Source organism: Peromyscus eremicus, chromosome 5 (assembly GCF_949786415.1).
Source record: "Peromyscus eremicus chromosome 5, PerEre_H2_v1, whole genome shotgun sequence".
Classification (NCBI taxonomy): Eukaryota; Metazoa; Chordata; class Mammalia; order Rodentia; family Cricetidae; genus Peromyscus; species Peromyscus eremicus.
In genome coordinates this window covers 57,565,496-57,593,348 of record NC_081420.1, presented here as the reverse complement: position 1 = coordinate 57,593,348, position 27,853 = coordinate 57,565,496, and the positions used below count along the sequence as shown (strand labels likewise).

Sequence of the window (27,853 nt, the reverse complement as noted above, 5' to 3'; positions counted from 1 at the left end):
GTAAACAGTGAAAACCTCATTTGTCTAGTAAATATGGAAAAGTAGCTAGCAGTCACTGCTTTTTGTCTTTTTGATTCATATACTTTTTTAGTGTGTTCAGGGTGGAGCAGTGTGCCAGGACCATACTGTGGAAGCCAGAGGACAAGATGTAGACTCAGTTCTCTTCTTCAATCAAGTGGGCCCTGGGGATCAAATTCAGGTCCTCAGACTCAGTGGCAAGTGCCATTACCTGGTGAGTCACGTCACCAGCCAATAGCAGTTATTTTAATAACTCATATATATGCTGTTTATTTATTTTGGTGCTGGGTTTTGAATCCAGGGCTTTGCCCATGCCAAACACATGCTCTATCACACCCCACACCCTCAGCAATGTGTGTGTGTGTGTGTGTGTGTGTGTGTGTGTGTGTGTGTGCACATGCCTGCCTGCACACCAGGATGAAGGTCTGAGAAGGACATTGATGTGGCTTGCTCTTTTGGCTAGGCTGGCTGCGCGGTGACTTCTGGGAATCTGCCTGCCTCTGTCCATGCCCCTCACCTGGGTTACAGGTATACAGAGCCATGCGAGACTTTTACAGAGTTCTCAAGATTTGAACTCAGGTCCTCTTGATTTCACAGCAAGAGTTCTTACCCACTGATCTATCTCCCCAGCCCCAAAGTGTTGCACTGAAATGAAATGAAGGATAAATGTCCAGCTGCTGGCCCGCACAGATGGAGTAACAGTCTCTAGACATTGGAGTAACAGTCTCTAGACATTATACTTTAGAAATGAATGCAAGCTTCTGGAAGAAACAGTTTCCTAACAGAAATGACTTGTACTGCTGTACAAACAGGACATTCCCTCATTCTTCAGTCCAGGTAACTAATCTACTTTTGAACTTCTAGAGAACAGCAATGATGGGAAGAGACTGGCTGTAAAACTATTTGTATTGAGAACGGTGCCTTCAGTGAACTTACTGGTTAGCGCTCTCAGCGGCAAGGATTCCCTATCTCGGCGTTCATTTTATACTTTGACTGGTAGGTCTTTGTTTGATCGTCCTATTGAAGGGACAACAAAGGTGGTTTGGGTGACACCGTTGAGTAATGCACTATATTTTTATCTCTGCAAAAAGCTCCATGGTCAGAAGACTCTAATAACCTCTGATCTTCCCCAGGTTTGGAATCACGCATCAGCCAGAGGATAAAGATCCTCACTGTGTTTAGTGGCAGACACTTTCCGAAGACAAATACTTTGTTGGCCACAGAGAAGATGCTACCCTAGTCCCCAATGGTGGATTATCATATCATAAGAGCAGCTCAGTTTCCTCTGTGTATCCGTTTCCTGGATACCGTCTCCTATAAAAACACTGGCAGAGTAAGTACTTGGCCTCTCTTCTCATTAGAAAGTATAGATGCTGTTCAAAGGATGGCGTGGGATAAAGGGAAAACAGGTTGCTGCTTTACTTACAGCTGGAAACTTCAGCCTTCCTGATGAGAAATATTTCTCATTCTTTTGCTTCAAATTCTGTTACAACTCCTACTCCCACAGCTGATTTCCTTCACTTGGCAGAGCTAAGCCCCACTTTACTGTGTGTGTAGTGTATGTCCGTGCAGATACACTTGTGGAAGCCAGAGGTTGGCTCTGGGAATCTTTCTCTATTGCTCTCCACCTTATTTATTATTATTATTATTATTATTGTTGTTGTTGTTGTTGTTGTTGTTGTAGTAGTAGTAGTAGTAGTAGTAGTAGTAGTAGTAGTAGTAGTAGTAGTAGTAGTAAGAAAGACATAACCAGGAGTGGAGGTGGATGACTTTAATCCTGGCACTTAGTAGGCAGAGGCAGGCAGATTTCTTAGCTCAAGGCCTGGTCTACAGAGTGAGTTCTAAGATAGCCAAGGCTACACAGAGAAAATGTGTCTTGAAAAACCAAACACTAGAAAAACCAACAAACCAAAACCCATTTCTGTGTATATGCATGTGCAAACCTGTGTGCCGATGCCCATGGAGGACAGAAGGCAGCATCAGACCCCCTGGAGCTGGAGCTGGAGCTGGGGCTGGAGCTGGAGCTGGAGCTAGAGCTGGAGCTGGAGCTGGAGCTAGAGCTGGAGCTCCAGGCTTCTGAGCCTCCTGATGTGGTGCTAGGACCTGGACTTTGGACCTCTGATAGAGCAAAAGAGCTGATTTAACTGCTGATCCATCTCTCCAGGCACTCTACTTTACTGTTTTTGAGGTAAGGTCTTTTCCTGAATCTGGAGTTCGCTATTTTGGCAAGACTAGCTGGCCACCAAGCCCCAGAAGTATATCTTTCTGCCCCTCCAGAGCTGGGTTGTAGGAGCACACTGCCATGCCCAGCTTTTGTGTGTTGGGGACAATTCAGGTCCTCACGTTTCTCCAGCAAGCTCTTCCTCACTGAGCCATCTCCCCAGGTCTACACGCACTGTCTTTTCTCCTGGGGCTTGCTGCAGTTCCCTACCCAAACTGTCCCCTTCCTCTCCCGAGGCTGTCCTCTTCCTGCCTAGTTTTCCCTGCCACCATTAAGGAAAGCAGCCTCCACTCTTTTTGTCTATCTGTAGTGTTTATAATTTGCTCTTTTTTGACATATTACTTTCTGGAGAACGATTCTGACCAACTTTCTAACTTTTCTTTGTAACATCAAGGTTCTATTTTCTAATCTACACTTCTTTTTTTTGCAGTTTCTTAAACTCCCTTTGGTTGGTGTCACAGACAGCCATCCAGTGGGGACTGCAACCACCAGTTCATTTTGCACAGGCGACTGAACAGTCATAAGATGGTGACAACTTTTGGTCTCTAGTGACCTGGACTGGATTCGACTCACTGACCTAGAGGTGAAAGGCTCTGTATTCCATTACTAATCCCTTGAGCCATCCAGCCCCCTGAAAATGATTCTTTGGTTTTATTATTGCAAAGACCATTTATAAAATCATGAACTGGATTTAGGAAAGCAACCATGAAATAGCAAGGGACAACAGACTGATTGAAATTCCTTAAATGTCTCGTGGGCTGAAGACTCTCAGACGGGAGGAGCGGGAAAAGGTCTATATAGGCACCTTCTTTCTTACTTCAGGAGCGCTACCTGCTCATCTAGACGTGGCAACTTCAGATGCACTGACCATGCCTCAAGGAGCTAATTCCTAAATAAAGAAAATGGAAAAGCAAACTACGAAACAGCCAATAATCTTTATTTTGCATTTCCCCCACCCATCACCCCTCTCCAAAAAGCACTAGTGGGTATATTTGTGCATGTGAAAATATTGTATAAAGTATTTAGAATGATCTCTAATGAATGAAACAAACAGACAGACACACATATCTCAACATAGATACTTTTTGGGGGGCAGGGGAAGAAAACTTCTGGCTTCTAGAACAAGGAGGGTATTGACTTCCGCACTCTTCCCAGGTCTACTCCATTCCCACTGTTCTGCAATTGAACATCAAGGTAGAGACCGCATTTCTGAAACCACATTATATGTTTTAAAATAGGACTAATTATAATGCTAATATCAGTTGAGCTGGCAGTAAAAAAAAAAAAATCACATTTCTATTCGTATATTTGTATTAGGTTCAAATCCCACATTCTAACATTCAAGATAGCCTTCACACAAGCCCAAATCGGGATTATTTCAAAATCAAGTAAAAGTCCACAGTTATTCCAAAGACACTAAAATATGCTAATAAAGTTAAATTTGATGCTTTTTTACATTAAAAATAAAATATTTGGCTTACGTTTCAGATATCTATAACATATAATAAATAGTGGGCAGTATAGTAATATAATAAAGTTTTGTGATACCCTGAAATTTGATGAGTTTTCTTAAAAAAATTCATAATATACTTCATTTCAACCTTAAAGCACAATATCCATGAACAAATCTATAGAAATAAAACAATATAAACACAAAATGCTACAGTATTTTCTTTCTTTCTTTCTTTTTTTTTTTTTACTTTTGTGGAAACTACATGTCCTTTTAGTAAAAGTGAGAGAAATTTACAGAAAATATATAACAAACAAAACAATTTCAAGCCATCAACTCCAGATTTAAATTGCCTTGTTCCTTCCAACTGCTAGGGTCCTTTCCCTACTATATTGTGGGCACTGCATCTGGGGAGGGAAATGGCCGGGTCCTTCTCTCTGTCCTCTTTGCCTATGTACAGCAGCAATTACAGACAAGGCTGAAATCACAGTGGATTCCAGAGAAAGCCAGAATTAAACACGATAAAAAAATTTTAAAAATAACTACTTCATAAATATTTATTATTTACAGTAAGGGAATTTCCCTTAGTATCAAGAGTTTTATACAAGTTGATAAATGTACACGCAGTGAGAAGCAGCTCCAGCAGTTCACAGAAGAGTAGGACTAGAACATAAACAAGTTATAAAACAGGCTAAATGAAAATAATTTGCACAGAGGTGAACAGGACATGATAGAAACCTTTTTCTTAAAAAATATAAGGTATCTCACAAAAGCCTGAACATTTTACATGTTAGTAATAAAAGTGGGGTGAGGTGGGGGAATTTCATATATTCTCATCACAAAAATATTTACCAGTCCTCTGACTGGGACGTTCTTTCCTTATGATTATCTCTGTGAGGGAGAGGGCTTGGAGACTACAGCTAAGGATGCATCCTTCAATTACAATCAAGGCATTTGTACATTACCTTCTCAGCTAACACCGTAATAAAAGGTTCTGGAGAGAAGAGAGGAAGTCAAGAGGGAAGATGTATGGTGTCTTTATTAATACTTGTCACTGGTAATAGGCAGATGAAGGTGCTAGCCCTCGCGCCACGCCTCCCCTGGAGTTTCTCTTCAGTCACACGCCGTGGGAGCTCAGACCCATGTGTTTCAGAAGCGGGCATCCAGAGCAACGGCTTATTCCTGTCCTTGCTCCTCCAGGATGCACTGTCCACAGGGCCTGGGGGAGACAGGCTGGCAGAACTGGCCCGCCCCGACCAGGCGCGGGGCAGCAGTCCTGCCCACGCTGACGTCAGTGCGCACGGTGCTTCCTCTTCTTGTGCTTCTTGTCTTTCTTGATCTTGGCACACTTGGAGCAGAACCACTGCATCTCTTCTGGAGGAGCCGCCATTAATCCCACGCAGGGCCTAGACACCAAAAGAAGTTCAGATAAACAAGTTTCTTATGATTTTCTTTCTTTCTTTCTTTTTTGTTTTTTTCGAGGTTTCTCTGTGTATCCCAGGCTGTCCTCGAACTCAGAGATCTGCCTGCCTCTGCCTCCCGAGTGCTGGGATTAAAGACGTGTGCCACCATCACCCAGCGCTTTCGATTTTCTTTTTCTGAGGCAAGGTCTGCAAGCTGTACCATGCCTCCCCCCTCCCCCAATAAAACTTTATAAAGTTTTTATTTTTGTGTTATGTATATGAGTATTTTGCCTGTATTTCATTTGTGTGCCTGGTGCTAGCAGAGGCCAGAAGAGGGTTGTCTAATCCCCTGTAAAAGGAACTGCAGACCATAATGAGTCACCATGAGGATATGGGAACTTCCCCAGTGGAAGCAGACAGAGCTCTTAACCAATGAGCCTTCTCTTCAGACATTGTGCCATGTTTTCAAAGGCAACATTTCTTCCTGATACAGTCAACGCTGGCCTTGAACTCCTAGGGATGGAATCCGAGCCCTCTAAAACGCCAGGCAAGCACTCTACCAACAGAGTTAATCGACTGCTCCTTTTTCCATGCTTTGATTTTTTTTAAAGGAATGGTGATATGCCTGACAACACGGTCTTCCAAGCCATGTGGTGGGGTTGCAAGCCGAGAACTGGCTCCTTTAAGCTGTTTTCTGACCTTCACATGCATGTGGTCAAATGGTATATACCAATAGGGCATGCTCCACCCTCACAATAAAAATAAATGTAAAATGCTGTACATACCAGAAACCAGCCCAAAGCTCTAACTGACGTAGCACTAATGTTGGTTATTTGGGTTATTTGAATATACAACACCTATGTATAGGCCCTATGGGGAGATTATTAGTCTATTTGTCCTTTCAGTCAGTAATGCAATGGCTTTGCTTTTAAGTTCTAATTTGGGGAAAGGGGCAGGGAGTGAGACAGTCTCAGGCAACCCGGGCTGAACTCACACTCACTATGTAACCAAGGCTGGTCTCAAACTTGTGACCCTTCGTCTCACTGTCGAGTGCTGAGGCTACCAGCACTCCACTACACCTGGCTCCATTTTTACCGTACAGACAGCAAAGATCACAGCCAAACAGGTATTTTAAGACGGAAATAAAGCAGAACACATTTTGGCTGAGCATCTTCAGAGGGGAACAGCTGAGGAGACGTCAGAAACAAACGAGCTGTCTTGGAGTCTGCTCTCAAGCACAGCCAGTGGAGTGCTGCAGCTCCCCCAACGCCTGTCTGTACTCTTAGGTGTTTTTGTAGGGAAGGGTATATAAGTGAAGCAGAACAGTCGCACTCCAGGCTCGGCGACAACAGCACTATTAATTCTGCAGTTGTTTCCCTGCACAGGCTCCATCTGACTGTCCTCAGGAGAGAGAGCAGCTGAACTGGTCTAAAGCCCAGCTGGCTAGGATCCCTGCTCAGGCAGGACCCGTGTTGGCTGCCTCAGCACCTGGGGCACTCGGGGGGCACTCACCAGTGGTACCAATCATCACAGCCGTCACAGCCGATCATAGGACTGCCATCATCGGGCTTGTTGCACCCTGGACAGATCCAGATCTGATTGCCCCACTCGTCGCGGATCTGATGTAAAGCGGAGGAGCAGAACCAGATGGCGTGCCGAAAAAGAACCACAAGAGGCCAGATAAGAATGCTGCTTCATCTAAAAATGGTAAACTACGAGCTGGCAACACAGCAGATTAGCACTGCATGGGAGTCACCACAGTCACCGTGCTCTGAAGACAGCTGGTCGTCAACAATAGCTTCTTCCCTTCCTCTCACATACCCACTCCTTCCTCCCTCTCCCACTCTCTTCCTCCCCCTCCCTCCCACATTCTCTTCCCTTCATCCCTCTCTTTCACACACTGTCTCTCTTCCCTCACTTTCTCTGCTTTCTGGCCCTCTCACCCTTCCCCCTACTCCCCTCTCTTCCTCACACTCTCTCCCCACACCCACCTTCCCTTTTTTTTTAAGGCAGGTCTCACAAGCTCAGGCTGGCTTGGCATTCATTATACAGTCCAGGTTGGCCTTGAACTCCAATCTCTGCCTCAATCTCCTGAGTGCTGGGATTTCTGGTGTGTGCTGCCTTGGCTGGATATAGTGACATATTTCTTTTTTTTTTTTTTTTAAAAGATTTATTTATTTATTGTGTACATAGTATTCTGCCTGCATGTGTCCCTGCAGGCCAGAAAAGGGCACCAGACCTCATTACAGGTGATTGTGAGCCACCATGTGGTTGCTGGGAATTGAACTCAGGACCTCTGGAAAAGCAGTCAGTGCTCTTAAGCACTGAGCCATCTCTCCAGCCCCCTAGTGACATATTTCTAATGCATATTCTAAACTGCTTTGTAAATCTTTAAAAACAAAGCATTGTAGAATCATCTTTAGAAACCATATAACATGACCTACATTTGGCTTCATCTAAGAAATTCCTATAATCTCATGAACTCTTAATAACTATGAGTCTTCCTGCCAGTAACAACTGATATTTTTGAAAGTGCTCAGTTTTACATATTTTTTTTCAGCCACGTTCACAGCATGGAATTAGAACATACAGTCAAACATGCATGTATTCCCTCATTACTTATTAGCCAAACCCTTCTCCTGAACTAAGGTGATAAGATCAAGGATATAAAAGAGCTGTTACTAAGTAACTTTCCATTCCCTTTATGACATTTTAGAAAAGTACAATCAACTAAAGGGCAAATGAAATAAGAGGCTCATGGGCCAAAGAACTACATAGTTGTTATTATGCTGCAAATACTGTATATTCTGGAGTTCTGCCTTTGTTCTCAATAAGAAGTGTCCCTAATTGTAAGTCTTTCTCAAATGTCACATTATTGAAACCAATGGATACTATAAAAGAGAACTTAGTCAGGCTCACTTTTAAATGTCCTCATAGTAAGACAATATATGATTTCACTATATATTTTGCAAGGTGGCCTCTTCCTATGTCTTTAAGTAATACACAGACTAGATACGTGGAATATAAATGGCTTCCTTGTGAGGGGTTATCAAAAGTAGATATCCCTCTGGATGCATGGGCTTACTGTAAGGGCTACTATTTTTGAAAGTCTCTACAAAGGCAAACTACACTGGCCAACCCTTTTTAGAGTAAGGTAGAGGAGGCTGCCTCTGACTGCTGCCTCTCACTTGGGGTAAACTACACCATGGGGAAAGAACCAGCAGCCACCAGGCACTGAGTGTCCAGTGAGTAAAGCCACCACGCATGGCCAGTCCTGCTGCTGGCTGACCTTTCTTGACATTAGCAGGTTGTAACTCTGGAGTTACATAAAAAACATTTGCCATAGCATCATACTAACACCCAATACTTTCTAGGGTACCGAGTTCTTTCAAACATGACTTCATGTAATCACTGTAAATAATCTTTGGATAGTTTAGAAATGGGGGAAGAGGAGCTACGAGAATTTCACTATCAACATCATACTGATAGGCAGTGGCAGACTCTCCCGTGTCTTCATAAAGTATCTATTTAGACTAGAAGACCTTTTGGGCACCGTCCCAGTCGGTGTCTCCTCTGTGGGGTCAGTTCAAAAGTCTACTGGAGAGTCGTAATCTTTAGAGCCAGACAAGACTACAGAGATCACTGAGTCTAATACAAATCCCTTAATTACAGATAAACAAATGGAGGGTGAAGAGATTAAATATAAACTCTTTCCTGATCAACTCACCTGGGGGGGACACCTCAATTAGACCCCTCGATTGATCCTTCAATGGACCAATTTATTCCTCACAGGTTTTTGTATCACATTTTCTGTCTTGAATTGTCAATTTATTATTTTTACACTAATTTTCCCTGCCTATGTACTCCCTGAATGCATTCAGGATTTTTTTATACTTCTTTGTGTCCTTTTGGTGTCTCACACAGTTAATGACTTAGTCTTTCTAAATTCCCCTATGTAACACACGGTTAGATATCTCCGAACAAACAGCCCCAGTCCTGCTCAAACCGCTTGCCAGTCATTCATCTCTTTACAAAGGTTAGGCTAAAACAACAGTACAGAGCTTGTCATTCAAAAACATCAGTGTCTCCATTTACCAAGCATTTTGTTGTGTGCTTGTGTGTCTATTCAGTGTGCCTTGAGAATATATCTTTACAAATACTTCATTGCTGGATTGAAATTGGGGTTGAAATAAGATCTGATTATATTAACTATGGGGAAAACATCTAAGCGCAGTTCCAGGACAACGTGGAGTCATTCAATATGATGGGATGATGCATTTATTTATTTATTTTCAGTACTAGGAGATAAATTCTGGGCCCTGTACATGTTAGGTAAGCTCTCTACCACAGAGCTATGTCTCTAGCCCATATATGATGGGTCTAATAAAAAAAATGCACTTGAATGCTCAGAAAGTCCTATAATCTAAAGTTCATTTCTATTTAAGATGTAAGTTCTGATACATTCTGGATCTCAGCAAATAAAATACAATAATTAGTGCTGTAACTCAGAAACACCAACTGACCCATAAGATCTATGTCTATTACATAAATCACACTCAAGTCACTAATTTACTCACTCTAGTAAGAATTCACTGTGGAATTTGAATATCACAGTATATACTGATGTTCTTATATTTAGGTATACAGTCATGTTTCAAACCAACATAAATAAAAGCTATTTGACATTATTACGTGGCTGAGTGTGAACTTTGTAATGTAACAGTTTTGAGCCAACTGCTTGAAAAGGCAATGGAAATGCTTTTCCATTTATCAAGTACTGCCCGTGGGAATCAACATCACAGAGAATCAGCGCTTTCTGAAAGGCTGTGGAAACATACGCACCACGTAAGTGCTGACCGTCTCCGTCACCACGCTCCGCACTGGGGCTTTGGCACTCCCTGCTCCAGAGAGGCAGGGCTGGGGATGGCATCAGGGCTGGGCACACTGCAGCCTGGGCAAGGAGTGGTGGTGGCAGAGGAGTGGGGCTCACGCGCACAGGGACGGGGACTGGGGCTGGAGGCGGGGTTTTCGGTCTGTTCAGAGAAGGGGCTGGCTTAGCCTCGGGGGCTGGTACCACTTTGCTGATGACTCTGTCAAGGAGAGAAAAGTGAAAGTCAAAACATATCACATGTTCAAACAATTACTACACAAGTCCTTTGTCTGGAAGCAAAATAGGTTTACTTTACCTAGAACACACACACACACACACACACACACACACCCCAAAAAAACCACGTTTACTTAAGGTTTGTGGTGGTCAGAGGACAACTTGCTGGGAGATGGCTTTCTCCTTCTACCATGTGAGTTCCAGGGATCAAACACAGGTAGCCGGGCTTGTGTAGCAGGCACCCTTACCTGCTGAGCCACCCTGCCACCCACATTCATTCATTCATTCATTCATTCATTCATTCATTCACTTTGCAGTGTCTCGTGCATCAATGGCAACCACTCTAGGAGCTGAACTGTATTGTAAAATCTGCTTTTAAGCAACCAGAACTCAAAATTCATTGCCCATCATCAATTAGTCTCGCAACTTGGGCTAACTTTTCATTTTCTCCAACTGCCCTTCAGTGATCAGTATGCAGAGATATTCTACCAGTCAATGCACATGTGTTTTTCATAGGTGTGTAATGGATTACACACTCCCTTTATTGACTTCCTCCGTGTCAACACAACTCTGGGGCTGACGAAATGTGAGAAGTGCTGTATTACTTCTGAGTAGCTTCTTGTGAGAGACATCATGGACTGTGGAGTCTTGTTAGCTTCCGCCCCAGAAGCCACCCTGCCCCCAAACCTGCAGGTGTTTTTATATTTTATTTTTTGTACTTGGAATGAGAATTTGAATGAGCATGCCCCCCACAGGTTCTTGTATTTGAATACTTGGCCTCCAGTTGGAGGCAGTTTGGGGAGATTTAGGTGGTACAGCTGTTACTGGAAGCAGGTTTTGAAATTACACAGTCTCATCCTGCTTCCAGTTTGCTGTCTACTTCATGCTTGTAGCTAAAGGCGTGATCACTCAGCTTCCTGCTCAAGTCACCATGCCCGTGGCTGTGACCATGCCTCTCCACCATAATGGAGCCCCATCCCTCTGGATCTGTAAGCCTGAATGAGCTCCTCCATAAACTGACTTGGTCAGAGAATTTGATCACAGCAAAAGCAAAGTAACAAATGCAGAAGTTGGTAGACAGAGGACTGTTGTCTCACATTCACGTCACCATGTGTGGTGGTTTGAAAGGAAGTGGCACTAACAGGAGGTGTGGCCTTGTTGGAGGAAGTGTGCCACTGTGGAGCAGGCTTCGAGGACTCATATATGCTCAAGGCCACACCCAGTGAGACAGTTTACTTTCTGTTGCTTTTGGATAAAGATGCAATGACTCTCAACTCCAGCACCATGTCTGACTGCATGCTGCCTTGCTTCCTGTCATTTCCTGCCAGGAACACTTCAAAGATTATTAAATTTGTCTATTACGTAATAGACTAAACTTCTGAACTGTAAGCAACCCATCGCAATTAAATGTAAGAGCTGCCATGGTCATGGTGTCATAGAAACCCTAAGATACCATGTTACTTTTTTGAGGACTGAGGAAGATTTTGGAAGTCTGTATCAGAAGAACGGCTGAATGCTCTAAGCAGCGCTTAGTAAGCTATTCCAGTAGAAGCCTGGAAAATAGTGTGGAGTACAAGCCATTCATGTGATATTTTGACAAAGAATCCGGTTGCATTCTGTCCATATCTTGAGAACTTGCCTAAGGCTAAATTTAAAAGTAATGGGCTAATTTCTTTGGTGGAGGAGATTTATCCTTCCTTCCTTCCTTCCTTCCTTCCTTCCTTCCTCCTTCCTTCCTCCCTCCCTCCCTCCCTCCCTTCCTTCCTTCTCTTCTTTTCCTTCTTCCCCCCTCCTCCTCCTGGTTTTTTGAGACAGGGTTTCTTTGTGTATGCCTGGCTAACCTAGAATTTGCTCTGTAGACTAGGCTGGCCTCAAACTCAGAGATCTGCTTGTCTCTGCCTCTGAGGACTGGCATTAACGGCTAGTGCAACCTAACACTGAGTCTGTGGTGTGGTTATTATTGATACCACTATGCAGGTCTACAGCAAAATAGCACAAGTGGGTCAGAAAGAAATGGAAATTGAACAGTTTGGAGAGAAAAGGACACTGGTAAGCTTAATATAATAGCTGAGGCATGAGCTGGAAAAGAGGCTATAATTGTTAAGAAGATTAGGGCCATTAATAAAAATCTGGCTCTGCACTGGAACAAAGGGAAGTGTCCCTTCAGGGCAAGACCCAGCCCACCTAAACTTCTAACTTGTAAAGTAGCCTGAGTTTTTTCTTCTTTAGATTGCCCCTAAAAAGGAACTGCAAACAAACACTGCTGCTGGTGTGGCTCAGGGGGTGGGGTCCATCCCACGCTAGAGGACACCAGGCAGTGGTGCTGGAGTTACAGGCATAAAGGATGCAAAAGTGAAGGGGTCCTGGTTTCCTCCTCTGCAGTTTCAGACAGCTGTTGAGCCAGGCAACACATGGCAGGTAGTCCCTGCATCAAGGCTCTGAAAGGTGAAGTCTAGGTTGTAGTGGGAACCCTAAGATATTGGACATGCCAGGGAAGAATATCTAAGAGTTATGGAACTGATGGAAGACAGCAATCTATGTATTTAAGAAACTCAGCACACTCCAGGTCAATAAAAAGAAACCTTAGTCAAAGCACATCCAAACACAACTGTGAAACAGGAAAACCTGAGCAGCAGCCAGTGGGAAAAAGAACAACCACTTTGATATAACAAACAGATAGCAGCCGACTCTCAAAGCCAATGTAAAATAAAAGACGAATACGCTAAAGAAAAATAAATTTCAAATAACGATGTTAAGGATTTGCTAGCTGCAGGTTTGTACTAAAAGAAACTGTTTTGGACTTTTTTTTTTTTTTTTGAGACAGGGTTTCTCTGTGTAGCCCTGGCTGTCCTAGAACTCACTTTGTAGACCAGGCTGTCCTTGAACACACAGAGATTTGCTTGTCTTTGCCTCTCTAGGGCTAGGATTAAAGGTGTGTGCCACCACGCCCAGCTGGCCTTTACATTCTTAAATAAATTATTAAAAACCATAAAAGGTACATATTTGCTAATATCTACCATATTAAAAGTTAGATAAATTAAAAAATATTTATTTAATAATGGCAATCTATAATAATAGTGGTTGAGAGCACTGGCTGTTCTTTCAGAGGACCGGGGTTCAATTCCCAGCACCCACACAAAGGCTCACAGCTGTCTGTAACTCTGATCCTAGGGGATCCAATGCCGTCTTCTGGCCTCTGTGGTTATCAGGCATGCACACGGTGCAACAGACATATATGCAGACAAAATTCCCATAAACATACAAATTAAATTAAATAAAAAAGCCCTTTTTAAAAGTAAGGGCTTAGGACATAATTGGTGGTGTACTTGCTGAGTGTAGCCAGGCTGAGTTCACCCTTAACACTGAAAAAAGACAGCTAACGTAGCAATAGTGAAGGTTTGAGGACGGTTTGAAGGTCAGAAGAGCAGCCCTGGGTGGCCGTGGCACCATTCCATGGGCTGAGGTCCTAGAGAGAGCAAGCAACACTCATCCTGTGCTTCCTCACTGAGGATGAGTGTGACAGCTGCCTCCGCTTATGCCATGGCTTCCCCACCAGGATGGACTGTCCTCTTAAAAGAAACCCTTCCTTCCTTGAAACGCCTTTGTTCAGAAAAGTAACTTTATGTAACAAACAGCATCTTTTCAAAATAAAAGTAACTCCACTAAGAGGACAGGACACAGCAAGTAGAACCGAGTCAGCAGAATTACGATAGATAGATAGATAGATAGATAGATAGATAGATAGACAGATAGATAGACAGATAGATAGGAAAACCCGACTCAGTGGTGGAAAGCGTGAACACAATGACAAAATGATTTCACTGTGAAGATGAAAAGCCCGGAAACACATAGTGCTGTAGGTTGGGAGAGGGAGAGGTAGCTGCCATGGTACTCCTGAATGGTTATTAAAACCTTAAGGACGGTGTGCGGCGCAGTGGATAACCTTTTGGCTCAGTGTACAGTATGTTATTTATTCAGGTGTGGTAGCACCAGCACTCGGGAAGCAGAGGCAGGCAGATCGCTGTGAATTCAAGGCCAGCCTGATCTACATAATGAGTTCCAGGACAGTCAGGGCTACATAACAAGACCCTGTCTCAAAATACCACATTATTTGAAGTGGTCACACAGTTATTTTTATCAAAATTAAAAAGACTGCTATGGGTAATATATAATAAAATCGAAGTTTTCTAAGAAGAAAAATGGAAGCATGAATATTTATGTGTGTAGTTACAAAAAAAGTTTAAAAGAATATAATATATATATATATATATATTATCCAGAAACTGTTTCTATATACTGGGATTACAGGGTACTTTTCCTTGGCTTATCCATAATTAACACATAAATCTTACAATAAAAATAATGAAAAAGTAAAAATATATACATTTAAAGTGTTTCTGGGAATTTTTAAGCAAAATGATGGCTTGGTCAACACCTTCTAGTGAAATTTGGCCACAAGTTTAGTTATAAATCAAGGACATAAAGCCCCAAGTTAAGTCAAAGGGTTTCACAGCACAGATGACTCTGTCATCCGTTAATGGAGATCAACAGTCTAAAGACCAAGAAAGTGAGGAAGAGAGTCTTTGGTAACTATGTTGTTTGTGTAACTGAAAGAATACATGAGTCTTTTAGATATCGCTACAGTTTGGTTTGTCCCAGAAGATACATGTGTTCATAAGCTGGATCTTCAGTGTGCTGATGTGAGAGGCAGTGGGATCCTCAAGGGGTGGGTTTAATGTAAGGCAATTTATATATCGGTGTATGTGGCTGTGTGTGTGTGTGTGTGTGTGTGTGTGTGAGAGAGAGAGAGAGAGAGAGAGAGAGAGAGAAAGAGAGAGAGACAGAGGCAGAGAGACAGAGAGAGAGACAGAGGCAGAGACAGAGACAAAGAAGAAGTTATCGAAGTGGGCACTTAGTTTACAAGACAAACTATGCTAACTCTACTTTCAAGGGGTCAGGGCAGCATTATATTATCACTACAGTGACCTACTTCCCTAGCTCTTGAAGTTCAAAGGAAAACTTCCTAGAGATTTTGAGTTATTTTGATTATAGGTTCTAAGTGACTTAGGGTAGCTGAATATACAATTTGAAAAGCAATTCTCTTATTTTTAAGAAAAAAATTTCTATCATCTAGTTTTTAACAATATGCAAAATCATTTAGCAATGCAGCATAATACATATTCTCGGCCCTGATTAGCTAAAGTCTCACCACTCCATCAGCTTCACTGCAGAGGTGATTCTGGAGTCTGGCTGCCCTTTCCCTCCTATTGAACTGCACAGTAAGAAACCCTCCGGAGCTTCCTGTTGAGTGCCAGCGTCTCACAGAGAAAGCAATACTGCCCACAGCTGTGCCCCACAGTGGCTCTGCTGCTAACGTTACATCTTTGGGAGGATTTAGTCACAGTGCCCTAACTGGTATAAACACTGGTGTTATTCATACAGATGTGGAGAAGGAGGGGCTTTCAGAGGGATTTCTTTACCTGTTTCCCCACCACAGAATTGTGGAACAAACAGAATGGGTCATGAGCTGTAATGCAAACTCACAGCTTGACAAGTCAATAAAGAGCCAGGCCCTGCCTCCCAGCCCCTCAGAGCCTCCAAGGTTAGAGGCAAACACAATTTGGATATGTTCTGCACAGGAGGTTTAATGATCCTCATTATTCAGCTATTGTGTGCAAACACTATGAAACCAGTAATCTGAATTAACAAAGTCCAAATAACTGGCTACTAAAGCGTTCTCACAGTTCAAAAGTTCCCTCACAATGGCTTACTTATTTACCCTACCAGTGAATGGCCATTTTTAAATGGTGATATGACACCAGAGGGAAAAGTACTGTAATCATGCCTATGGAGTTTACATGACCTTCTGAACCACAGAAATTATTCAATGGAGAAAAATCGCTTTGAGAAAAAAATACGTTCCTTCACATCACAATTCATTTATTTGTTTCTAAATGTTTAATTTTAGATTTTAGACACACCATCCGCCATAAGAAACACATTCTCACATGTGCTAAATGAACCTCTTCTCACAACAAATGAAAAAATATTACTGAAATTTTACAGTGTCAGCCACGGCTGGCTGATACCCATGAGAGGACCTCCTGTATCTGAAGTGACATAGTGGAGGAGTGGATGGAGCAGAAGAGGCGGGGGGGCTGGGAAGAGGGGAGGGAGAGGAAATTGTAGTTGGGATATAAAAAAATAGATACCTTCTTTTAAGATCTAAAATAGGCTGTGAAACCTTACAGTTGGTTTGTGACATGAACATGTATGCCTATTTTTCCTTTTTTTTTTAATGGAAAGCCCCAGACATACCTGGCCTAAACATGCAGTCAGTCTGTTGTTCACACACGGGCAGACTTAAATAATATGAAAGTCACAATGGGTGATCTCCAAGACTGGCCACAGTGCTCCATGCCTCCCCTTGCTCCCTTTGGGAGCGCTCACTGGGGAAAGGCAGCTGCTGTGTCTGCGTGTGAAGAAGCTGCCTTACCAAGGAGCACATGGTCTGTGTGAGCTTGAGACACCGAGGACTTCAGATGATGCTGTCTCGGTCACAGCTTCAAAGGCCTGAGAGAGAACTGCTTAAACCCTGCAGAGGCCAGGAAGTAAGTGCTGCTGCTTTAAATGGCTGAATTCTAGGATCATTTGTTGTGTGGGAATGGAAAACAAATACACCAAGTTTTCCATTTTTCTAATTTGGGTATATAAGCAAATATTCCAAACTTGGGAGGAATTCTATTTTAGAGTATTGGTACTTAAAATGCCAAACAGTGAGACAGTCATTTCCATATTTCACGTTGATCAAATACCCAAAGACAATTAGGAGAATCAGTTTTATGTTGATTCTTCAAATCAATCATTATTCCTTATTCTTCTTGATCCTCACAGCTCAAATTTTAACATTCGTATAATTATAAGACAACGATAAATGGATTTAATTCCTCAAGCTTGTGGCTTGCCTCTTGAATATTTACATCGTCTCATAAAATGGGTATTTTATCTTGTCATAGCCCAAGTACACATCAAGTAGCAAACATTTTATCTTTTAATGCAGGCATGACCTATTTGAAAAATGAAACAAATTGCATGAAGTAATTAGAGAAAAACATCACCATTATAGAATCTTGTTTCCAAGGGAGAGGCCCAAATGATTATACTCCTATTGTCAAATGTTCAAAATCTGTAAAATACCCTAAAAGGGCACTAACATTCAGATAAGTAATGAATAATGACCATTTCATCATACTTGCAAAAAGATCCAGTACAGCGATAATGGTACTAATGAAAATGAACTGATAAGCTCTCAGTAGGCTACGTGAAAGGAAAGAGAAGAAGCAAAAAAAAAAAATCCCTGAATATATTTTGTCATATATTTTTGACTTTGGGGTCAGGTAAGTGATCTCTAGATTCAGGAAAATCAACTGGTTTTTTAAGACAGCTCTGGCTGGCCTGAAACTTGCTACGTACACCAGGTTAGCCTTGAACTCAAAAGGATCCACTTGCCTTGGCCACCCAAGTGCAGGTGGGTACCATTATACTTGGCTCAGAAAATTAACTTTTAAAAAGTATTTCTAAATAGAAAATAAACAGAAATGAACAAATCCCCAAGCATGCCAATGATGATGAGAAACATCATTTCAGGAGACTTTAGGAGGCTGGTATTTTGTTCACACATCCACAGCAGCATGTTAAAAACAAATACTGAGTGGGGCAAATCCCTATTAGTCATTGGCCAGGTAACTTTAGACGCCCCCAAAGCAATACAGGCTGTTGCCGCTGTTCCTGGATGCACAGTAAGACCCTGCTGCCGAAGACATGTGCCCTGGATACAGGACACAGAGAAACCAAGCTATGAAGATTCCTACTGACTGTGTCCTAGTGTAGGGAGATATGCTCTGCAGGCTGTTGGCAGAGAAGGGTCATTAATGACCACATCCAGTTGTGGACCCTCCATGCTACAACACTGTACTGTCTGGTAAGATGTGCCCACAGGTAAAATAGCACGGAATATTCTGAGGGTAACCAACTGCTTCCTGATTGGATTTGAGGCCCCCTCCATGAGAGGAATACATATTTGTCCTGGAAGGTGCCTCACCGAGGACCGAGAAACCACTAAGGCGATGACCGAGGTAAACTGACCAAGTCACTCAGCCCATACTCCTGGGGCAGTCCCACCACGCCTGTGGCGCAGAGCTGGCCCCTGGCAATACTCAACACTAGAGACTACCACTACTGATACTGATACTGATGTTTTAACAAATGGACACACAGTTAAACTGTCTTTTTTTGTTGTTCTTTTGAGACAGGGTTTCTCTGTGTAGCTTTGGAGCCTGTCCTGGGACTCGCTCTGTCGACCAGGCTGGCCTAGAACTCACAGAGATTCGCCTGCCTCTGCCTCCCAAGTGCTGGGATCAAAGGCGTGCGCCACCACCGCCCGGCTAAACTATCTTTTAAGCACCCATGTTTATATGCAGATTAGTATTTTAGTCTTGGTCAGAAAAGTCTCTTTTTAGCAATGGGCAATGGCAAAGCAAGATTTATACCTGGTTGAAGTGCTAAGAATAGTGAATGCTTTGTGTTTGACTCCAGACGGGACACCTAGGGAACACTGAAGAAGAGGGACAGAAGGACTGTAGGAACTGAACGGCAGAGAGGCATATAGAACACTGTCTTCTGGACACGTGGTTGAACACACAGCAGCTGTGACTGCCTGCATGGGGTATGCCCATTGGTCCCCGAACCCCGCAAAAAAAGGAAGAAGGGCAGAAAGGAAGGAGAGACATGAGGATAGGAGGGGACTAGCCAGTGATCTACTGCTGTAGAGACAGTATGACCAAGGCAACTCATAAAAGAAAAGTATCTGAATGGGGGCATGCTTACAGTTTTAGTCTATTATTATTTTTCCGGGAGCATGGTGGCATACATGGTATTGAAGCAGTAGCTGAATCCTGATCCTCAGGCAGCAGTCAGAGAGAGAGAGAGAGAGAGAGAGAGAGAGACTGGGCCTAGCAAGGGTTTTTGAAATAACAAGGTCCACCCCCAGTGACATGCTTCCTCTAACAAGGCCACACCCACTACCCACTCCAACAAAGCCACACTTCCCAGTCCTTCTAATCCTTTCAGATAGTTCTACTTCCTCCAAATATATAAACCTATTTGGGTCACTCTTATTCAAACCACCACAGTGGGCAAGAGTGGGAAGGAGGAGATGAGAGAATAATGGGGGGGGGGGTATGAGTGTGACTACAGTGTATCCACAGTTCACTGGATACAAGTACAATATTGAAAAAAAAATTCCAACAGCGATAAAATCTTACCTTCTCAAATAAAAAAACAAAGATTAAGAAAATCTTAGTCTTATTATTTTTAACTTTAAAATTTATTTATGTGTGCATTAGGAGGTATGACTATGCCATGGTGCAGAGACGGAGGTCAGAAGACAACCTTTGGGATTTGGTTCTCTTTCCACTATGTGGGCTCCTAGGAGAGAACTCAGGTCATTATGCTCAAGGTGGCAAGCACCTTTATCCACTGAGCCATCTCAGCAGCCACTGGAAGTATTCGAGTGGCTTCCTCAATCTAGCTATATAATGCTTTTATTCGTGAGTAAAAGTAAATTGGTTATATTTTAAAAATTAAAGAAAACTTAATCCTTAAGTTCATTTGGTAGTCTTGTCAGGAGTAATTGTGGTATTGCCGTCATATGCAGATTATTTTCTACTTTCTTATAGAACAGAACAAGTACCATTTGTGTTGGCACTCAGGACTGCTAACGTAAAAAGGACACAGAATAAATCCAGAGAAGTAATGTTAAATCTGATAAACTTATTATCGTGTGTGTGTGTGTGTGTGTGTGTGTGTGTGTGTGTGTGCAGGTGTGCTCACTCATTGTGGGTCTGTGTGGAGGCAAGAGGTTGAGGTTGAGGTCAAGGTTCTTCCACAATTGCTTCTTGACTTTTTTGTGCCAGGGTCTCCCACTGAACCTGGGGCTCAGAAACTGGCTGGACTGGATGGTTAGCAAGCTCTAGAGATCCTCCTGTCTCCACCTTTCCAGACCTAGGATTACAGATGTGTGCCACCATGCCTAGCTGTTCACAAGGGTGCTGTGGATCTGAACTCAGCCCTAATATTTACAGTTTACCCATCACCCTTGCCTGATTTTCTTTCCTTTACAAATATATCTATTTTCTAGTTCTGTCCCTTGCAAAGGTCTAGAAGCTATGACATTCTAGTAGCAATGGGCGCCTCTAGTGCCTGAGTTGGACTCCTACCCCACGGGTAGAATCAATGTTCTTTGGAACAATAGCTAATTTGAGGTCTGTGGAAATGGGCAATAGCACATAGGAAATACATGAAAGCTATTCAACACTGATGAGACTGCACTGCATCTAACAGACAACATGAAAGAATTACCATTAGACAAGACAGGATAATTTGAAAATGAAAATAATAAAAGAGGAAGGAAAAGTAGAAGGAAACAGTTTGAGGGGTTATGGGGAGAAAGACTAAATCCAACCATCACCACTAAGCATAATTCTGGATCAGCTCCACCAACTCCTTTCTCTGAAGAGAGCAACAAGAAGAATTCAGTCAGCATTTATCTGCCCCTTTCCTGTTTGATTTACATTTCAAAATAACCAAAGAAAAGTACACTTTCATGGAAGGGTTTCAGTTCATAAATACTAAAGAGATGGTCACATTAAAAAAATCCAGCATGGGGCTGGAGAGATGGCTCAGAGGTTAAGAGCACCAACTGCTCTTCCAGAGGTCCTGAGTTCAATTCCCAGCACCCACATGGTGGCTCACAACCATCTGTAATGAGATCTGGCACTCTCTTCTGTGTACATAATAAATAAATTAAAAAAAATAAGAAAAAAAATCCAGCATTTCATAAGATCTATAAATATTGTTTAAGGGTATAAACCTCAGCACGTGCCCCCCCCCCCCAGACAGTAAGACAATTCCAGAGTTGGAGAGACAGCTCATCAATTAAGAGCATTTATTGCTCTCCTAAGGATCAGAGCTGGGTTCCTAGGTAACTCACAGCCACGTGTAATTCCAGTTCCAGGAAATTCCACACCTTTAGCCTCTGGAGGCACTTGCAATAATGTGCACATACCTACATGTGGATACACACTACACCTACACTTAGTTAATATAATAGCACCAAAGCTACACAGAGAAACCCTGTCTCAAAACAACAATAACAACGAATGAAGTAAAATCTTTAAGAAGAGCTATCTTTCTTTCTCTTCTTCTTCCTCCTCCTCCTTTTTTTTGAGACAGGGTTTCCCTGTGTAGCCCTGGCTGTTCTGGAACTCACTCTGTAGATCAGACTGGCCTTAAACTCAGAGATCCACATACTTCTGCAGCCAGAATGCTGGGATGAAAGGTGTGCGCCACTGCTGCCCAGCAAGAAGAGCTATCCTTATCTTTTAGTTTTTAAAATGAGCAATAGCAGCATTTAAAGCATATGTCCTGGTGGACAAATGTGTACTTGTGTGCAGAAAGATAGCCCATGCTTTTAGAGAGGCCAGAGAAAAGCAGAAGGGGCAATTAAAAGTCTATTTTATAAGGCTCTTTGACAGTAACCTAAATTTACAAGACAGATGTTAATTTCTTTGTATTTATATACACTAAATAAAATGATGAAAACATAAAAAAGTAGAAAGACACTGCACCTTATTTATCTGGCTTTGGATGGCTTAATGGTGGCTGTGGTGGGGAACATAGCCATTTAGCACTTGGAACTGTGATTTACTCATTCTGTTCATCCTGGTTCCAAACAAACGAACCTGGTAGCATTACTTACGTCATTGTGCCTCTGTGCTTTAACAAAACTCACATGTCCACGTACAAACTAATCAGTGCTTCAGAGTCAGGTCAGAGTATATGCTAAGACCATGTTCAAAATCTGGTTCATGTCCAACACCAGTGTTCTAACAGTTGAACTAAAATAAAAGTACATGAAATGCCCGTGATCTAGTTATGGCCAGGAGGTGGGAGTAAGCTATAGAACAGTGTATATGTTAATTCTATTTTTAAAAAGAAAACTGGTGAAATAGATACTGAAGTTAGTACTGGTTATTGCGGGATAAAGGATGGGATTTGTGGGGTAGGGGATTTAGCTTTCTAAACTCTATATTTTAAACAGCTCACTTATTTATTATTATAATATTATTATTATGATAACATTTCATGTAATCATCATTACAATAAGGTTTCATCTTTTCCTGTATATCACCATCATCACTACCTACCATCATCATCCTCATGGCAAGGTTTCAGGTATTCCAAGATGGCCTCAAACTCACTATGTAGGCAAAGAAAACCTTTCAATCCTCTGGCCTCCGCTTTCCTAGTGATAAGATTACAGGCGTGTCTTACCATTCTTGGTACTAGAGATTGAACCTAGAATCTAGTGTATGCTAGGCAAGCACTCTAACAACTGAACTATATCCCCAGCCCAACTTTTAAGGCTTTAGCCTCAACGGTTAACTTAATTTTTAAAAACATGTATTTGTGTGTGTATGTGGACACATATGTGGAAGTCAGCTCTCTCCTTCTACCATTTGTGTGCTTGATGGCAAGTACTTTTACCCTCAGAGCCATCTCACTGACTCATAGTTAACTCTTTAAAGAAAATAATGACCATGTATTACTTTTGCAATTAGAAAAAAAAAAGATTTAAAAACTATGGCAAGTACTTCCACACATAGTAGCACTTGTTTAAATGGTTTTTAAATACAAGGACCGCTGAGGTATCAGGTAAAGACCAAAAGATAGGGTCTTTTATTTCCATTTTTTATTCAGTTCTAAAAATTTGGAGCAAGGGAACTTGCTTGTTCAGCACAGTCTTATAAAATAAACACAATAGCCCAATTCTATTACTCAGTTTTCCTAGGACCTACAGTGGCTTGAAAATAGAAGCTCTAAGGTCATCACCAGCTTGTAAGAAACAGAAGAACCAGTGTGGAGGACATCATCACGGTTCACTTTTTAAAATATGCTTGACAATGACACTGGTCCATTTAGGCACCATTTTCTCATAGTTAACTGGGTAGAACACTATGAACAAAAAGGATTTGTAATCATCATTGCTTCACCGAAACATAAACAGTGAGTAACAACAGAGTAAGGGGTGAGGAGCAAAAAGGAAGATGTATAAAGAAAAAAGAGTACACGTAAGAAAAAGTAAAAGGGATGGTAAGAGAATGAGATCCAGACAAGTGGGGAGAAATTGGGATAATAAGAGTTTCATGAGCAGCAGGGCCCAGAAGAGCAGAGGACTCAGCCTGCTCTCTGCACTGGTCCCAGTAGTAAGGTATAGAAGCCTTACAAAGGAAGGGCATGTGAGAAAGCTACACGGAAACCTACAATCTTCCAATCCAAGAAAATAATTCAATTAGAGAGGATAGTAGGTGACATGAAAAGAGAGGAGGCAAACGCTCAGGGTTAAGGTTTAAGTGGGAATAGTACATAAAGAAACGTTATACTAGTTTGTAAGCTAACTAAAGAAAAGTAATAAATGTTGTTTTAAGTATCCTGTATGGGCAGACAATGCTGTTCGCAGAAGATAGGGGTTATTAAAGGAAAATTTCAGTGTCAGGCATGGGATCCCTCCCTACCAGTCATTGGTCAAAGAAGCCACAGAGGAATGCCAAATCCAGGCTCATGGCTGTCTACCATAACTAGATGTTAAAACTCTGTTGATGAGGACACCATTTACTTCAGTCATGGAGAAATCAAGCTTGACTGACCAGCAATCTCTGATGGCTGGCTTACATAGTATCAGGAGGTGCTATACAGAGGGAACAAAAGACATAAATGGTCTTAATCAGCATTAGACCGTGCATTTTTTAACACTGACCTGCTGGCAAGATGTGCCCACTGGTGTAACAGTGGCATGACAGCTATGTGTGTAACCAACTGCATTCTGCTTAGACATGAGGTCTTGTTCTACAGGAGGGATGATTCTATGCTTAAGCTGTAAATGTGTTCCAAAGCTGGGAGGTCACAGGCCCTGGGAGGTGGGGGTAGGGGGGAACTATTGTTTAGCTAAATGGTCATGCTATCAAACTGTGCTCTAAATATTTACATTTATACCCATAGATTTACACTGTTTTCTGTTTGGTTAGAAAAGATGCTTTTGGTAGTGGGTGGTGGTTAATGCAGAAACTCATAGCTGGTTAAAGTGCCACATTATGGATGGGCCATCTATAACAACTTCCCACCATCTAAGGCTCAGAGAACTTTGAGGAAGTGGATAGGAGAGAATGTAAGAGCTTGTAGATGGGGAGGAGAGTGAAGAAATGCTGACTTTGGGCATGATATGGCTGCTGCACACATCAACTCACAGCAGTCAAAATCCCAGCATGGATGGGGAGAGGCCCCCAAGGACCCACCCAAACTGAGGAGCTATTGACAGTTGGTGGCTGCTGAGGCAGGGAAAGTCACTCTCCTTTGGGGCCATGGGGATGGGTTCCATATGCCCCAGTGGATGGTCACACACTTGTGCATATGGGAAGTATTAACTGGATTTTAAGGATTATTAATAACCAAAAAAGTAAAAACTGAACATGAAGCTGGGTAGGAGATGAAATGGGGTACACTACTGGGAGTCAGAGGAAAGTAGTAGCTGATGGATATGGTCAATATATATTATATAAATGAATGGAACTCTTGAAGACTAGAAAGCATTCTCTAAAACAGTAACTATGGAAGTTTCTTGGGTAGAAACCAGGATGCAGTAGGTGGATGAGTTAAAATAGAATATGGTGATCTGGAAGGCAGAGAAGGGGAGTTCTCAGGTTCTCCTCAGATAGAGAGAAGCTAGTGAAAGGGGAGAGTCTGGCAAGAGACGAGGAAGCTGCAGGGAAATATGAGAGAAAGGAAGAATGGCATAGAGCAGAAGAGAAAGAGAGAAAAAAGCCCCAGAGCCACTAGAAGCTGTGGGTGATGGAAGGCATAGGAAGAGAGTGGGCCTTAAGGGTCAGTAAGAATGCTGCTATGGCCTTTCTTGGAGCCTGGGAGATAAGCTGTGAGGGGATATGACACGCAGTTCTGGAACCCCATGGAATAAATCCAAACAAACAGGCCAACATGGCTTGTCAGTTCTATATGCAGAAATGAGACTACAATTGTAAGAACAAAAGGGAAAACAGTCCTAGAACCCTTGCAGTGATGTGGATATCAACTTCACAAGATCCCAAGGTAGGTGTGGAAAAGGTGAACAAACAAGTTATTCCATGTATCATAAAGTACATTCATAGACTTTATGCAAGTGCCTGAATCTACCGCAGGACAGACAGGAAATACAGAACACAAATGATGTCATAGGAGGTCTAAATGTTTCTATCCCTAGGCATATATTGTTTTATAAATACCTGAACTGGAAGCAAGTTGATCTTTAGGGAGAATTATAATCAGATAGTAGACAAAAGGTTTCCATGATACAGCTAAATTATCTCTGCCTGTCACAGGTTAAAGAACACTTAAATTCTGGAAGTTCACATCAGCTTTTTTTTTCTGATAACAAATCTTAAGTACCTTCCTATATTCATTCAATTAGTGATCTTGGGCCTTGATAAAGCTGTGGAGAGAAACTTTCCAACTATCATTCAAATCATATCTAAAAAGGTGGTCATAAATATTTTAAAACCTAAGTGAACTAATAAGACCTAGACCCATTAAGGATAAGATCTTTTACAACAAATTAAATAAAACAATTTATTGAAGTCTGGACTCCAGATAAGCTAGATTTACTGGCTGACCTTTTATTCATTTAAGGAACAAAATTAGCTCTAATTGCATTAGAATGGAATCCAGTAAATTTTCCTCAGTCTTCTAATGTGGCATCCCTGTAAGGACTGCTGTAATTGTTTACAAGCAAGATGGAAATGCTTTGATTATAATCTTTCCACTTGTTTTACTGGGTCGTAAAAGCATTTCCCAAACCCAAAGCTGGTTGTTGTGACAGCAGACTAGTTTTTCTCTTAAATATACATACTGCATCTTTGGTGTTTGTGAGCAAACTACAACGCCCCAGGGGAAGAGATTAAACTTGGACTTCTCCATAATTCTAGGCTGGGGAAAATGAGAGTAATGTAATGCACAAAGACCAGAGCTCCCCAGAAAGAAATAGGAAAGCCTGGAGATGCAAATCAAGAAAGCGTCTAACTACCTGTTTGTGACAGGTGGCTGAGAGCTGCCCCCGAGACAACCCATGGCCACACGGAGAAGATAGAGGACTTCACAGGGCCCTCGGTCAGTTACTCAGCAGTCAGGAGAAAGATCAGTAGCAGTGCTTAGCACTAAGCCGACATCATTTTAAAGTTGCAGACATACTCTTTTATAAGATTTAAACTGCACTTCCAAAACCTGAATATGGTCAATCTTAGGATTTCTTTTTGTCATTGTTCCTGTACCTGAAAACATGGGAAACATCTAGGAAATGTTTTCATTTCTATAATAATTTCACCAGGGCAGGGCAAAAGACAGACTAGTCATGGTACCTCAAATAAAAATGAAAAGCAGGGGGTTGGGGATTTAGCTCAGTGGTAGAGCGCTTGCCTAGCAAATGCAAGGCCCTGGGTTCGGTCCTCAGCTCCAGAAGAAAGAAAGAAAGAAAGAAAGAAAGAAAGAAAGAAAGAAAGAAAGAAAGAAAGGAAGGAAGGAAGGAAGGAAGGAAGGAAGGAAGGAAGGAAGGAAGGAAGGAAGGAAGGAAGGAAGGAAGAAAAGCAGACAGCTTTGTCTTTGTTTTTTTTTAAAGGGGAAAATATTAAAATGAGAAAATTAAGAGGCCTTCCCAGCCTGAAGGGCAATGCTGTGTCCTGCTGAGGTTTGTTCTAAAGAGTCTCATGTTGTGCAAAGGCTTGGCCACCCTGGTCCTGATTTCCTCAGATGGAACAGAAACTCTGTTTACCTTTCTCCAGCTATGACAGAAGGCATGTGTTCCTTTGCCTGCCCTTGCCCTATATGCTGGTGAGGGCCCCTTTCCTTCTGGAGCCACCACCCGCTTCTGACAGAGTTGGCTCAAACTTGCAGTAATCCTCCTGCCTCAGCCTCTAGAGTGAGGAATTACAGGCATGTGCTACCATGCACACTGGCACTGGCTACATTTTAAAATAGAAAGATGCTTATTTTCCTTGAAAGTATCCTTAAATGGTTAGTCTATTTCTATTGTCAAAAGTTTGGCAATTCAGAGACAAGTATCTGGACATATTTTATGTTTTAAAATATCAAACCTGCTTTTTGGGTTAATAAGCTTCACTCTAATTTTCACAGTATATAGGAAATGATTGAGATAGCACAACTATTCAAAAGCCCCACCAGGCCTAAGCAAAACCTGGTTAGCTGTAGCCAAACCAGGATGGCATATATAAGACTACATCACATGTTCAGCACCTCTATCGTGAGTGGGCAGGGGAAGGAAAACTTTCTGTAGTTGAGAAATCAACCCAGCTGTTATTGGAAATCAAAACACCAGCAGAATGGAATCGCCAGTGGTAAAGCAGTCCCCCAAATACCTCACATCTAACTTCAGAAAATGTACAACCTGTCAGACAGACTACCCAGTGCCAACTCTAGAAGGGAACCTGTGTTCTCATGGAGATCAGACACTGCCATCTGATAGGCTCACCACTGCT

At 42.2% G+C, this 27,853-nt stretch overlaps 1 protein-coding gene across 1 annotated transcript in view; it reads right to left on the bottom strand.

Annotated features, from left to right (window-relative positions):
* Nucleotides 1-3,308: 3,308 nt before the first annotated feature.
* The window catches only part of Taf3 (TATA-box binding protein associated factor 3), a 154,697-nt gene continuing 130,152 nt past the window's right edge, over nt 3,309-27,853 (bottom strand). Inside the window, 4 exon segments of the mRNA XM_059263515.1 lie at nt 3,309-5,095; nt 6,605-6,711; nt 9,935-10,010; nt 10,012-10,182. Of these exon segments, the coding sequence (XP_059119498.1) occupies nt 4,981-5,095; nt 6,605-6,711; nt 9,935-10,010; nt 10,012-10,182 (469 nt within the window). The 3' untranslated portion in view covers nt 3,309-4,980.